The sequence below is a fragment of the Colletotrichum chrysophilum genome, assembly GCF_026319265.1.
Source record: "Colletotrichum chrysophilum strain AFK26 chromosome Unknown scaffold_72, whole genome shotgun sequence".
NCBI classification, from domain to species: domain Eukaryota; kingdom Fungi; phylum Ascomycota; class Sordariomycetes; order Glomerellales; family Glomerellaceae; genus Colletotrichum; species Colletotrichum chrysophilum.
In genome coordinates this window covers 48,963-62,933 of record NW_026517359.1, presented here as the reverse complement: position 1 = coordinate 62,933, position 13,971 = coordinate 48,963, and the positions used below count along the sequence as shown (strand labels likewise).

General features: G+C 53.1%; 4 protein-coding genes across 4 annotated transcripts; 2 read left to right on the top strand and 2 right to left on the bottom strand.

The window, feature by feature from the left end:
• Nucleotides 1-26: 26 nt before the first annotated feature.
• COL26b_008309 (uncharacterized protein) lies at nucleotides 27-1,899 on the top strand (the record flags this gene model as incomplete). Its single annotated transcript, XM_053181072.1, has 2 exons — nucleotides 27-116; nucleotides 181-1,899. 2 exons carry the CDS (start codon nucleotides 27-29, stop codon nucleotides 1,897-1,899), a joined length of 1,809 nt encoding a protein of 602 aa, XP_053034954.1.
• A 657-nt stretch (nucleotides 1,900-2,556) lies between these two features.
• Nucleotides 2,557-3,039, bottom strand: COL26b_008308 (uncharacterized protein; the record flags this gene model as incomplete). Its single annotated transcript, XM_053181071.1, has 2 exons — nucleotides 2,557-2,790; nucleotides 2,992-3,039. The coding sequence occupies 2 exons, from the start codon at nucleotides 3,037-3,039 to the stop codon at nucleotides 2,557-2,559; spliced, it is 282 nt and encodes a 93-aa protein (XP_053034953.1).
• Nucleotides 3,040-4,456: 1,417 nt separating this feature from the next.
• Nucleotides 4,457-7,005, top strand: COL26b_008307 (uncharacterized protein; the record flags this gene model as incomplete). Its single annotated transcript, XM_053181070.1, has 5 exons — nucleotides 4,457-4,752; nucleotides 4,809-5,080; nucleotides 5,136-5,506; nucleotides 5,560-6,233; nucleotides 6,285-7,005. The coding sequence occupies 5 exons, from the start codon at nucleotides 4,457-4,459 to the stop codon at nucleotides 7,003-7,005; spliced, it is 2,334 nt and encodes a 777-aa protein (XP_053034952.1).
• A 2,041-nt stretch (nucleotides 7,006-9,046) lies between these two features.
• Nucleotides 9,047-10,175, bottom strand: COL26b_008306 (uncharacterized protein; the record flags this gene model as incomplete). The annotated part of the gene is made up of 2 exons (XM_053181069.1): nucleotides 9,047-9,388; nucleotides 10,041-10,175. 2 exons carry the CDS (start codon nucleotides 10,173-10,175, stop codon nucleotides 9,047-9,049), a joined length of 477 nt encoding a protein of 158 aa, XP_053034951.1.
• Between the last annotated feature and the right edge of the window lie 3,796 nt (nucleotides 10,176-13,971).

The following is a 13,971-nucleotide window of genomic DNA, read 5'->3' as shown; positions in this document are numbered from 1 at the left end:
AAGCAGCAACCCTCGGCGCCCGCAGTATGCCTGTTCTGCTCGCTCTCCACAGCTCCTCCGACACCTTCACGACGCACGACCAGCAGTACTCGACGGGGACCCTCGAAGCAGCGCCGGTACTTCCAGTCCTCCACGCACGCGATTCACTCCTCAGCAAGCAGCAGCAGCGCCGCCGCACAGAATGCGCGGTCGGAGCTGATCGACATCCTGCTCGAGCTGCAGAAGCACGCCGTCAACCACGTCAACCTGTCCCGTCTGCAACTCGCGCTGCAGGGCCTGCGCCAGGAACCCGGGCACGAGAACGTGCGCGTCGCGATCCTCGCCCTGGCGGACGGCGCAGGTGAACCCGGGAAGACGGCGAGGGAGCTCTTGAGGGTGCTGCTCGCGGACCCGCTGGGCGACGAGGCGGAGTGGGAGAGGGCCGTGAAGGGCCATGACACGACGCAGCCGCTTGTCGTGCGGGTCGGCGAGGCCAAGGGCGACGAGGGGAAGGGCACTACGCTGACGATATCCAAGACGAATCTGCTGCACGAGCTGGATGTGTCGTCGCCTGCGTTGAATGGGTGCGGGGTGGAGCTGCTGCTGATGGAGGTGAATCCTCTCTCTGCGGGAGCGGCGGCGGCTGGGCAGGCGGCGGCCGTGATGGATGTGGAGCAGGCTGTTTTGGTGCCGACTGTTGATATCCAGTCGAGCTCGGGGCGGTACACCCCTGTGACTACGCCGGTGCACAAGGCTATTGTCGTGTCGGAGGGGATCATGGGCGCTGCGACGGTGGCGGCGTTGCCGTTGGCGGCGTACCGTGATTCCGTCCTCGCGGCGGTCAACTTACCAAAGTACCCGGTTGAGGAGGGCGAGCAGCTTGCGTTCCAGCCCATTGACGTGAGTGTAGGCAGCAAGGGTCTCGATCGCATCCGAGAGAACATTGGCAACGCGATGGAGTATGAGCGTGCGTGGTACAAGAGCAATGTGCCCGCCATTGTCGAGTGGCTGAAGGCTGGGGTGGAGAACAACCCGGCAGGGGCCACGAAGCCGGTCGTGAAGACACACATCGCTTCTCTACTGCGCAACGCTCTCGCGGGGATTGAGGCCGAGCAGGGGCGCCTTACGTCTGGACGGCTATCAGCAGAGGTTGCCTCGCCCAAGTTGGCAGTTATGAACGATCGATTGGCGGAGTGGTCACAATTCGCGCACGAGGAGCTGCAGCAGCAGCTCGACCTCGCGTTCGCAGGGACAAGGTGGCGCAAGCTAGGCTGGTGGAAGCTATTCTGGCGCGTGGACGACGTCGGCGTCCTCACTTCCGACATGCTCAACCAGCGGTTCCTCCCTGGCGCTGAGCGCGAGCTCGTCTTCCTCGCCGGCCGCATCGCCGAGTCTGGCGTCGTGCCCGCCCTTGAGGCGCCCACCTACACCCAGCCAACATCTGAACTGCAGCCGCAGCCGGAGACCAAGACAATCACGAAAATCACGAGCCGCACACCCAAGTGGCCCACGCACATCTCCTTCACCCGCCGCTACCTCCATGAGGAGACGGTCCCCGCGCTGCAGGCCCTCGCGCAGAAGCTCGTACTGCAGGCATCGAGCACCTCGGCCCTCACCGGCGCGCTCTCGGGCCTGCTCTACGTCTCGCAGTACGCGGGGTCGATCTACGAGGCGGGCGCCGTGGCCGCGCTCGGCATCATGTGGAGCCTGCGCAACCTGCAGAAGAAGTGGGAGACGGCGCGGACGTACTGGGAGGGCGAGGTGCGCGAGGAGGGCCGCAAGGCGGTCAGGGCGGTCGAGCAGAGCGTTGTCGAATCGCTGGACACGCCGAGAGATACGCCGATCGAGGGCGAGGAGGAGCTGCGCAAGGCCAAGGAGCTGGTAGAGAAGGCCGAGGACGCGCTGAAGCGTCTCGAGTAAGGAGGGGCTCTTGGTTTTGCGATCACGTTGTACCATCATCTGTATAATGTATAAAACACAAAAGTCACCATAGACAAAACATGACAAAAGCTCTTCCAAATTTCATGACACGACTATGCTCCAACACGGATGGTATTGAGCCTCTTTTGGAGGATGGACAAGAGTGGCACCTCTTTTTGGCATTGATATTCCGGCATTGACTCTCTCATCTTGGCTGGTTTGTCAGCGGATTTTGTAGCTTGGAGTTTTGACAACGGCTCAAGAGAGTGAGGCCTACCCTAGCAAACCGCTGTATCCCTCTTCTAGAAAGCATATGGTTGAATGGTATCGTTATTTCTCCTGACGTCATCCCCCTATATAATCACTCTTGCGTAAGCCCTTATTCAGAACCCAGAAACCGTAAAACGCCGTGAACTTTTTTCTCTTCGAGATTGGTGTGTTGGAGTTCCGCCCGCTTTTCCTTTGCTCAGACTGCCTCGCCTTGGTTTGCCCTGCCTCTTGTCGAATCAAGCGTGGTTCGGTACGCGTTTTTGTCATATGTATTGAGTAGTAGCGCCATCGGCAACGCCAGATCGTCGCTGGATCACTCGTCATGCCTGCCGCCAGAAACTTGCAGAATGGCCACCAGAAAGTCCGTCAAACCCAGATGTCTCCTGTTTACCTGCCTCCACGACCACTGGCGCGGGCCCTGCTGACGGTCGCGCGACCACGAGCCATACCGACACCGCGGCCGCGGACGTTGCGGGAGCGGAACATGGGTGCGTTGCGGAGCATGTCGGGGACGATGAAGAAGCGGACGTGGGAGCCGCGGATGTAGACCTGGTCGAGGTGGGAGACGCGGCCGTCGCGGGCGGTGACGGTGATGTCCTTGAGCTGGACGTTCATGTTGTCCTCGGCTGGAGTACGGCGGCATGTTAGCAATTGGGTTCTGCGTATGGAGCATGGGAAAATGGAGGAGAAACATGCCTTCGAGGAGCTTGCCGCGGTAGGTTTGGCCCGAGGTGATTTCGAGGGTGACGATGTGGCCCTGTTCCGCGCGCTGGGTTAGCTGTGCTGGTCCTTCTTTCTGTGAGGAATTGGGGAGGAATGTACCTGAGCCTCGTTGAGGAGCTTGATGGGGATGCCGATTGTGGAAGTCATTGTTGCGGTCGGGAGAGGGGTGAAGCTGTTGTGGGGGTTGGTGGATTGGGGGGTCGGCTAGGCAGCTTGTCGCGATCGCGCGGGTGTTTGATGGTGGAAGGACAAAATGTGAGGCTCGCGGTTTGGGGGATAGCTGGCGCTTTGGTTTTTCCGGGCCGGGGATTTGGCCTCACCTTAGCTCACCGAGGTGTGCGACCTGGAGGGTGTGTTGCAGGGCGGTGGAGTTTCGGTGTGGGGCCAGATGGTAGGCAGCTGCACCCAACCTGACGAGCCACAAGCAACCAAAACTGGCAACATGTTGCTTGACATTTCGAAATGATTTAGCGAGTCGTCGTTCTTGGTTGGTTCTTGTCACCTTTTGAACAATCATTGGACAAGAAAGACACATCTGATCAGTGCTCACGTCAGCTTGTCAACATGTCGACACCCACAGCAAAGCCACTACGGCGTGTTCTTACATAGATGCACGACTATTCGGGACAAAATGATGCCCGAGATGTCGAGTTCAGAAGTGTATCGCTGACGCGTCTTGCAATCTCACTGACTATGGACTCCGTTGATCAAGGCAACAGCTCAGTGGGCAGCATTTACCGGAGAGCACAGTTCCCGAATTCGAACCACTCAACCAATCAACGTCATAAAGGAAGAACACGGCGATAGTTGCCTAAGCGTGCAGTCAAATAAGATGACTCAGCGGAAATGCGGCGCATAGGATATCATGAGCGGCGTATCGAAACGGCCATCTGATAATGAATCATGCCAAAGTTTGCAGCGGTTCCCTCTGAATACGCGGGGAACACCAACCGACTGGACGAACAAAGCCACATCAAAATCCGTGATCGGCAGACTTTGGCGTGTCAAAATCCAAGGGAACGGTCGGCGGTCGGCAGTCCAGCCCGCCGTGCTACGCCCAAGCCACACACCAAAAACACGGTCGAATAAGGGGCCACGGCGCAGGCCTAGCCTCGGGATTTTCTGTGGGCTCGACCTCGGGTCCGATTTCCAGGATGGGAATCCTCATACTACCGAGCCCCTGTCACCGGGCCTCAGCTGGAGCAACTCCCGACGAACACGGCAAGTCCAGTAGGATGCAACTGTTTGTCTGTTTTGTTTGACGGAGGTGAATGCCGCACCGTCTCATATGCTGGCGCCTGCCGGTACATGGGACCAGGCTTCGGCTCGGGTGTCATTTAGGACCCGATTCCACCGTACGGACGGACAGCCCACGCCAACCGATTCTAGACATAGGGGATCTGCCGCTGTTGAGATGGGAATTGTATTAAAAGAGAAGGTCGTCTGAAGTTGTTTGCTTTCGAATTGGTAGACATCAGCATTCTAGAAATCAACAATCACTTGACATTATACCACTTTATTTTCGTCTTATTTTGCATAGCGACTATCACTCTAGAAATTCAACATGGGCTTCAAGGTCATCATCGCTGGAGGCAGTGTCTCTGGACTGTCTCTGGCGAACATGCTGGAAAAGTTCAACATTGACTACGTCCTCCTCGAAGCTTACCCCCAGATCGCGCCCCAGGTCGGCGCAAGTATCGGACTGTTGTCCAACGGCTTCCGCATCCTCGATCAGTTTGGCTGTTACGAGCCTATTCGTGACATTGCGGGAGACTTCTACCTGAAGGCTAGTATTCGCGGATCTGATGGCAGGGTAAAATCAGAAAACTCGCGTGCCTCCACTCACCACCTGGAAAACCGGTATGTTTGACCTGACAACACGGCACAAAGCCCTGTCGGCACTAACAACATTTCAGACTCGGATACCCCTCCATCTTCATCGATAGGCAGATCCTTCTCCAGGTCCTGTACGACAACCTGCAACACAAGGAGAAGGTCCTCACGAAGAAGAGAGTTTCTCGAGTTGATCTTGTCAAGGGTGGTGTCCAGGTTCACACCGACGACGGATCCGTCTATGAGGGAGACATTATTGTTGGCGCAGATGGAATCCACAGCGCCGTCAGAGAGGAGATGTGGCGCATCGGAAAGGAAGAGACGCCCGGATACTTCCCCGAAGATGAACAGTCTAGTGCGTTGTCCTGAGACTCGTGGTATGCCGCGTTCACTTGCTAACGCGTCTACAGGAGTTCCCGTCGACACGAAATGCATCTTTGGCATCTCCAAGCGCCCCACAGATCTGCCACCGTACACACAACAAATGGTGCACCAAGGAGGCCGAAGCTACCTGATTGTGCACGCGCCCGGCAACAGAACGTATTGGTTCTTGTTCAAGGGCACCGGCAAGACCATTTACGGCAAGGATATTCCTCGATACTCTGAGGATGACAAGGAGAAGTTGGCGAGTGAGCACAAGGACGACAAAGTCTACGACGACTTGACCTTCGGTGCCATCTACAAGAACCGCATCATGTCGACCCTGGTACCTCTCGAGGAGTACGTGTTCGAGAAGTGGCATTACAAGAGGATCATCACCATCGGTGATGCAAGCCACAAGGTGAGTGGCATTCAAGATCCTGTCCTTTCAAGACCTAGACTAACGAGTTCAAGATCGATCCCATCTCCGGTCAAGGCGGCAACGGCGCCATCGAAGCCGCAGCCCTCCTCATCAACGCCCTCACCAACATGCTTGAGAAGAACCCCAAGAGCCCAACGGAGGAGGACATCAGCAACGCCTTCGCTTACGTCCACGAGAAGCGCCACGCCAGAGCAAAGGCCTTGGTCGCCAGCGCTCACAACCTCCAGATGATCCTGACCGGCAGATCACCCCTTTCCACCATCGTCGTCAACGTTCTCATGCCCATCCTCGGTGAGGAGAGCTTCCTCAAGACCATCACCCCGATCGCCACAGCCAGCCACCACATTGAGAGACTCCCTCTCCCGAAGAGACCCCGTCTCATTCCTTACAATGATGAGCTCCCGGCCAGGCCTATCGAGAGCAAGGCGACCTGGGCACCTTTCGTTCTGTCTGCGGGAGTCCTGGGTGCGTTGTTGTACCAAGCAGCGTCGCCAGCGCACATTGCGAACGTCGTCCGTTCATTCCAGGCACTGCCGGCTCTGCTGAATGGTGCAGCAAGCAACTCCAGCCTTGTTGCTTCATTCGCAGCACCTGCGGCTGAGAATACGGCGCAGACTATCCAGCTCCGAGCCAACCTTCTCTCTGCTCTCACGATGTGGTTTGTAGAAGGTAGCCGCGTTGGTAACAAGATTGCCGTTCTGTCTTGGTACGTATCCTAGTCACCACCAAGTATCCATATAACTAACGAAGACTGCAGGCCCGCAACCGCCGTCGCCGCGTACACCATCCTCGGCCCCAAGGCCGTCATGCCTGCGTTCAGCTTGGCAACGCTTCTTCTGGGCGCCAACAACATCCCCGGCCGCCACGTTCCCACCAACATCGCCAAGTCAATCCTGCCTGCCGTCGTCACAGGCTACGGCATCCCCATGGTCCTGGCATCCCTGCCCATTCAGAACCCCCAACTTCGTCAAGCCGCCAACGTCGTCGCCACCGCGGCCCCTCTTCTCAGCGCGGCACTCCTTAAGCTGATCCCCAACGCGATCAAGACCGTTAAGAACCTCATCAACCCGCCCAAGCCCGACGTCGAGGTCAAGGAGGAAGAGACGGAGGAATTCCTCGACATGTACCAGAAGAAGGACGTTGCGCCGCTGAAGTCCACCTACGCTTTCACTGCGGGTGTCTGCGCAGTGGCCCATATTGTTGGTGCCATCTACACCAACTTCGAGAACCCTTCCACAGTTGGAGCTGCGGGTCTGCTTACTGGCAGCAGCGCATTGTTTGGGTTGGCCTCTGTGACCCTGTCCTCTTACCTGACTTGGGACCTGAGGACACAGGGATATCTGACCAACAAACAAACCCTCATTGCCGGTCTGGCCAACCTCGCTAGCAACGTCTTGCTCGGCCCGGGAGCCGCTTTCTCTGGCTTCTTCTACTGGCGCGAGAACGTCATTTCCAGCCTCGGTGACACATTTCCTTGAGTAATTTTCAGCATTGGCGTGGGATTCTCTCAAAATCTCCCTCATCGCGACTTCGGTTTTCTTTGTGAGCAGCGTGGGACATAGGATAGACATATTTTACATCATAAACTGTAGCCAAAGACTGGTAGATATTTGTTTGTTTTCGTTAGGAGATTGATCCGACTCATCCAAATACATGTCGTCGGGCATTTACCTTGTATTAGTGGAACGTGTTAGTGAGCGACGATTTTGCGATCAATAAAGTAAAAGCTGTGCATTCTTGCTCTGCTCTGGCCTAATGTTGAATGAGCCAACCGCCATCTGCTTCTAATGTAGTGGCGGAAGCAGTTAGTGAATCCTGATTTTCTCGCATTTAGACCCAATGCATTTCCCTGGCAGATACCCAGCCCCAACCCGCTCATACAACTGGGTTCCATCTCTATCCCGGGCGGAAGTTACAGCAACTATCAGCAAATAGTGCTTTTTCTCCTCGATAAGCGCCCTACCTTTTTGCGTGCCCAATACCACGCACTTTTTGGTGGACGTTTGCGAACCTCCTGGGTAGTCGAGCACAATCTCGCCCTGTCCATCTGGGATGAGAGGTGCTGTGTAATCTCGAGCCTCAGCTACCAGAGCGATCTTCTCGCCTTGAGAACCGGTGCGAAGTGTATCTCCTAGGCTGCCACTTCGCGGAGACCAAGGCGATTGCATCTCTTCCCAATCAACCCCGCCAAAGACTGGGCTTATATAGTCTATGCCCCCGCTGTGCGCCATCCATGACCATGAAGGCACCACAGCCCTGGTATTGGGCTTGGGGAATTGGATTCGGACCATGGACGTTACATCCTCGCCGCGACGCCATAGTAAGCTTCTTCGTAGGAGTCCTCTGCTGTTAGGGCCTTTCCTGTCTTCGTCAAACACCCCATGCCCGCCATCAGCATCAAGAGCAGCCAGTATTCGTTCCTGGAGGCCAGCAATAGCCATCGGACGATCGGATGCTTGGGAAAGCCCAAGACGCGAATAGCTCTTGTACAGATCTTGATACATAAGGATTCTTTCTCCCTTGTGAGCCTGCATAATTATTCGCGGAAAGTTGGAGTCGCCTAGGAAGGTGGCCAGCTCGCTGTACAAGTTAGTTGCTTTAATAGCTTGAACTGTTTTCTGCCAGTTTGTAAACGTACCTTCTCATTTTAATCATCGTTTCGCATCGCACCCTATCTCCGCACTCAAAATAAGTTTGGTGCTCCGTGAAGTAAATAGTGCGGCGAGCGAGAGCATGTTCTTGCAGCACCCATCCTCGTTGGTTCAGGGTGCCATCCAAAACATGATGCTTGAAATCGTCAATCGCCTCACATATGTAAAAGGGACTTGTGCCTTCGGCCGACTGTAGCACAACGGTGTTTCTTGCCGTTCGAGGCTGCAAAAACCCGGCGTCATGCCCAGGTCGCCGACTGGAGGCAAGCACACAATATGCGCCGCTGTACACCTGTTCCATGCGTTTTGCCTCTTGATTGAAATCGCCACCAAACCCCTGGATGATGCAGATCGAATCAATCCAGAGATACTCACACCCAAGAGCGCGAGTCACTGTAACCGCGTCTCTGAAGGTCGCCGGTAGATCGTCGAATTTGATGCCGTTCATGTGTTCGTTGAGATTCCCGGTCGTGGTACAGAATTGAGTACCGGTTCCCCACTGATGAGAAAGCGCCAACCACTCGCCGTGGTCACCAGGCTTGGTCTCGTGCAGGAACACGAATTCATCTCCAGTCCTACCTACTGCGATCACTCGTGTTGGCATTCTCCCAGGAGTTCTGGACCCCCTCAAATTGATTGATGTCGAGACTGGAACGTCTACGCGGCAAGTGGAGTTCTTGTGATGATGGTCGCAAAAGTCTAGCCATTGCCTCATGATCTCGAAATGCGTCTCACTCCTGGCGTCAGGAAGTTGAGGAAACCCAATCTGAATATCCCCACTAACTCGCGTTTCGAGATCTGATTATGAAAAGAGAAATGTGAGCCACCTCATATTCTTGGTCATTTTGGTCAATGATTTTCATAAAGTTTACGTACCTGGGCTTCTATAAATGGAAAGAACGGGAGCGCCTTCGCCGTTCATCTTGATGATCGACTGATTTCTCTCAAACATGACCTCAGAGAGTTTTGTCATGCCGTGCTTCTCGTAAACGCGCCAGAGCAGGCCGCACAAATTGCATGCTTTTGATACGGAATTCGAATTCAAATGCTTCACGGTATAAGTGATGCTAAAAGCGGGATCCCAAATAGTTTCGCTCAGGCGTTTGCACTTGGTACACAAGATGCAGGCCGGGTGGACGAGAGGTAGTTGCAAAGACTTGTCTCGGATTGAAGACATGATGCGATTGGCAAAGTCGTTGTCGACCAGAAACTGCCAGTCAGTGTCAAGCTAACAATGGAATGTTAGATTGGTCTCAACTCAAATATCAACCATCCCAGAAACTCACTTTCTGGTGTAGAGTCAGAGAAAATGCCCATGCAACGCAGAAACGCCGCTTTGCTGCTTACGTTCTGCATACCTCAGTAAGTACGCGTCAAGGAGAGACTTAAATATATGCACTCACATTCTGCGATGTAATTAATTTGTTAGCCACTCAAATGATGCCCAAAAAAAGTGTTATTGTGGTTGAATCACTTACTCCCTATTCCAACGCGAACAAGGCGTGCGGTTAGTCCAGTTAACAGTGTGGTGAGGGCAATTTCGCAGTCTAAACTCACATACTTTGACATCGTTAGAAACCAACATTCAGTGGACAAAGACGTAAAGGAACGGGAGTCAAAAGGGGAGGCATCTTACATCCTGTACATGCCAAGCGACCACCGCGTGATTAGTACTGCATACTACTGAAATGGGTAGGAGAATAACCTGACTGGGTCACATACAATCTTGACAGATATATAGTTAGTGAGCGCTATCTCAGCGAAAAGATCTAAATTACCAATTGGGTTGCTTGCGCAGATAGACCTTGGGCTCTCGGATGAAGTGAAAGTCTTTGAACTTCTGCACGCATGCCTTCGCTAACCGTCTTGCCACCAATTTGACCATTTGCTGACTTGATCGTTTGAGGTACTTCGGCATATCCAGGACCATAAGGAGGACTTGGCTGATCTGTGAACCAGTAGCTATCATCTTCATCTTCACCTGCTATGATCTGCATCTGGTCTTGAACATCTGTTGCGCGAGCACGCTCCCAAACCTTGCCAGTTGAAGCACCTACCTTTCTGTGAGACCCTGTGTCGATACGTGGCGGTATGGGTGATTCATTTGCTTCTGGCTCGAAAATAGCAATACCAGGAATGCTCTCTGTATTGGGAAAGTCGATGGACTCCTTGATATGGGGGGATCCAGGCACATTGCTGGTAGTGTCGCTTTTCAGAGTGCCGGTAGCTTTTGAAAGATCTGGTGACGTAGCCAATCGCTCTGGTAGCTTCACCACAAGTAGACGAGTTCTGATAAGTTCAAGCAAACTTCCTAGAGCGGTACTCCCGGGCCGGCAAATTTTGTCTCGGGCCATGTGGTCCATCCACTTCTCCACAACGTCGTGTACTTGTGCTTTGCTTCTCCCGTTCTGGTTCTGTTTGAGTTGATAGAAGCGTGGAATATCGAGGCTATTGGTACCAAGACTTTTGTTGAACTGGTTGAGTTCATCGCGCCCATACATCAGCCAGATGAGAAACTCCAAACTGATACATCCCAGAGCCCAAATGTCGTATAGCCTTGACCGTTTCTTTCCAGGCTGGTTTGGGAGAAGAAGATTTGACCCCTCTCCAGGAGCCTCTTCAGGGGGTTCGTACCTTCGTGTCCCCCACTGTGTTGTTGTCTGATTGCTGCGTAACTCAGTGACGACCAAGTGCTGTTTGGCAAGACCCCAATCGCCAATCTTAAGTGTGCCAATTCCATTCCCAGACTTGCTCTTGAACCAGAGGATGTTTTCGGGTTTCAAATCACCATGGCGAAAATTTGGTCCCGTCTCTGGATAGTGAGCCTTGCTGAGTGCATTAGCAAGACCTAGGAGTTGCTGAACCGTGTCCTGTATCAAGCCTGGCGTTAGACTTGGCCGCTCGAATCTTTCCCAAAGGTTTCGCAGATTGCCTCCATCCGCCCATTCCAGCATGAGGTAATGGTCCTCCTCCCCCTGGTCACCCCAGCGAAATGCTGTGAGAAACCGGACAATGTGTGGCTGGTTGAGCTGATTCATCTTCTGAAGCACGCCCGCCTCCTTTTCCCAGTTGCTGACAATTTTTGATCGTTCTTTCTGCGTACTTGCTTGTATTTCCTTGACTGCAACATATTGAGGGCAATGAAAATCCTTTTTGTAATTTACTAGTCAGTCTTCATCTGTAGAGTGCTTTTAGACGGGAATTCCTGCGCTCACTTCGTTGTTTCCATCTATGAGATGTGATTCATGCAACTCGTACTTTGTGACTCGTCCGAAAGAGCCACTGTCGAATTCGTGGTGTTTCTTGGTGAAAGGAAGGATAGAAGCCCGTGGTAAGTCGTGATTGAACTTACTAACCGAAAAGACCGGAGCTAATAGTATCCATTGGTTGTGACAAAAGTAGTTGACCCTGGCGCCGTTCCACACACTGGCCTGCTCGTCCTCCGAAGAGTCTTCAGAATCGGAAGAATCATCATCGCTGTCTGATAGCTTCTCTCTATCATCAGAACCATTATTGATGTCGGCATTTTCGTTGGTTCCACCAAAGTTTGGTCGTCGAATAATCCCCTTTTCTTCCCAAAGTATCTTTTTGACAGGTAAACAACTGTCAGAAATACTCGCATCCTTAAGAATCCCCATTGCTTCAAGCAACTCCTTTCCAGTAAGTCCAGTAAGAGATGTTATGGCAAAGGTCTTTCTCGCTTCTTCCAGAATGAAGCGCAGCATGTCTTGAGATTTTGGGCACTCTCTTGGTCGTTGCCTTTTCCATCCCAAAGCTTTCATGACGGTCTTATCGGTCACAAGTCCGGCAATATCTCCCTCGGGTAGAAATGAGCTAGTGCTTTTTTCGAAGGCGCTTCGGCGATAGTGCGCCATGATGTCGTCTGAAAGTCGAGGGTTTGACTTGGTCCGTTTGGTCCTCCTCCTACCAGACTCATTGCCAGTCATGGCGACAAAGTTGACCACTGACGCAGCTGTTGATAAATGGATGGGGTTGAAGCTGGGAGCATGGAGAGAACATGCTATAATTTTTCTAATGCCGTTGCTCACCCGGTAAAAAGGGAAATCAACTGCGAAAACGGACAGCCTGATCGTGGACCCGAATCACTTACAGAGCACCGGATAAGCTGGCGAAATTACTATTAATCCACTGTCTTCGCCCCCGCTTCATATTTGCGTTCAGGCTGAAAATTTTCAAATCAGGTGCATCGCTTGGCTGCACTAACCTGGCAATTGCTGCCACAGGCTGGAGGCAGGCTGAGATGCATGGTCTTGGATTCTGACTATCAACTTCCTAACGCACCGCCAGTAGCCCAAATTTGCCCGCCGACCCTCAGCCGCAGGCAGATCCTGAGAATCTGATTGGTAGATGGCCTGCAACCTCTGATTGAGAATGGACGCCTGGTGATGCCACAAACGGGCCAAGCCTCCTATCTTGGCGGCTCGCATAATCAACTGCATGACCCACATATTCCAATATTCCGTGCTTCGTATTGCGACACCTTCGCGAAGTCTCATGTGTGAAAGAGGTAGTGAGCATCGCTCGCCCTTTCCTATGGACGGCAGGTTTGGTGTCGCATGACTAGAAGGCGCAGGCTTCTATGTCGGCCTGGAAGCACAAAGTCAGCTCACGTCACCGACTTTATGCAGACCTCAGCATATCAATTAATCCTCACCTCTGAAAGGGGCGTGTCAATTCCTTCGATGTTGTACGTGTCATGTATCAGCTGGAAGGAGTTGCCTGGTTAGCACGCCAACATTGAGGTGAGAAGAACATCCACGAACATTGATCTGAAAGCAGCCGGCACCGTACAGCTCTGTTAACCTTTCCTCCAACTTCACTGGATCAATATCTCCAATCTCAATGCTCTGGCGTTTCGACGGCGGTGGTGAAGGGACAGAGCGGAACGACCTTGTGCGTTTCCGCAGTCCTCGAAGGAATAAAAATGTCATGAGCACCGAAGAAAATGCAAACAAATAACAACGTTTACGCCCCTGAACTTCAGATACACATAAGTCGGAAAGGTTCAAGAAACAAGGTGGAAAATCAGTGCCATTTTGTATGTTCATAATCTCTAGTTCTGGACAATCCACTGATGATGCACCATCGAAACTACGCCTTACGCTCCCTGGCTCCAGGCTTTTCGGGCGTACGACTGAGCAGCAGCACATTCTTATCGTGCAGCCTGATTTCCCCTCCCCATTGAAGACGTCAAACTTTTTCATTGGTTGCCTGCTGTAGAGATGCAGAACAGTTGAGGAAGTGGAACAATTAACTAATGGCTTGGCGCTGCATGTAAGCAGTGCAGGATGGAGGGCATCGCTTCGCAGCCTGTTGTTGGTGGGCCAGTGCCGCTTACTTCCCGATTCTCTTCGGGTAATCTCCCATTACAGAAACTGTGGACCATATGGATTTAATGTTAAACATCTTATCTGATCAATGCTGAATCTGAAGCCTGGTTTGATATTGAGTACATAAATGCCGCGCCTCAAGACCGCGTGGTATTTCCACTTCTCCGAGGCGCCATTCTCACCGAAGGGGCGTGAACTCAACCAGTCCTTCTCTGTAAGCCCCTGAGGCCCCTCCCGCAGCAGCATGATTGGCATACTTGCAAACGGACACCAGAAATTGGAAGGGCTACTCACCATGCAATCACAACAAAGCGAGTCCTCACAGTCCACAGCAGTAACCCATTTCCCAAGCTTGGATGGAGTCGACGTTAATGGCACAGAAGCATGGAGAACGAGCTCGGTTCCAGATCGAATCACCAATTGCCCCTCGAGCAACGAAAAA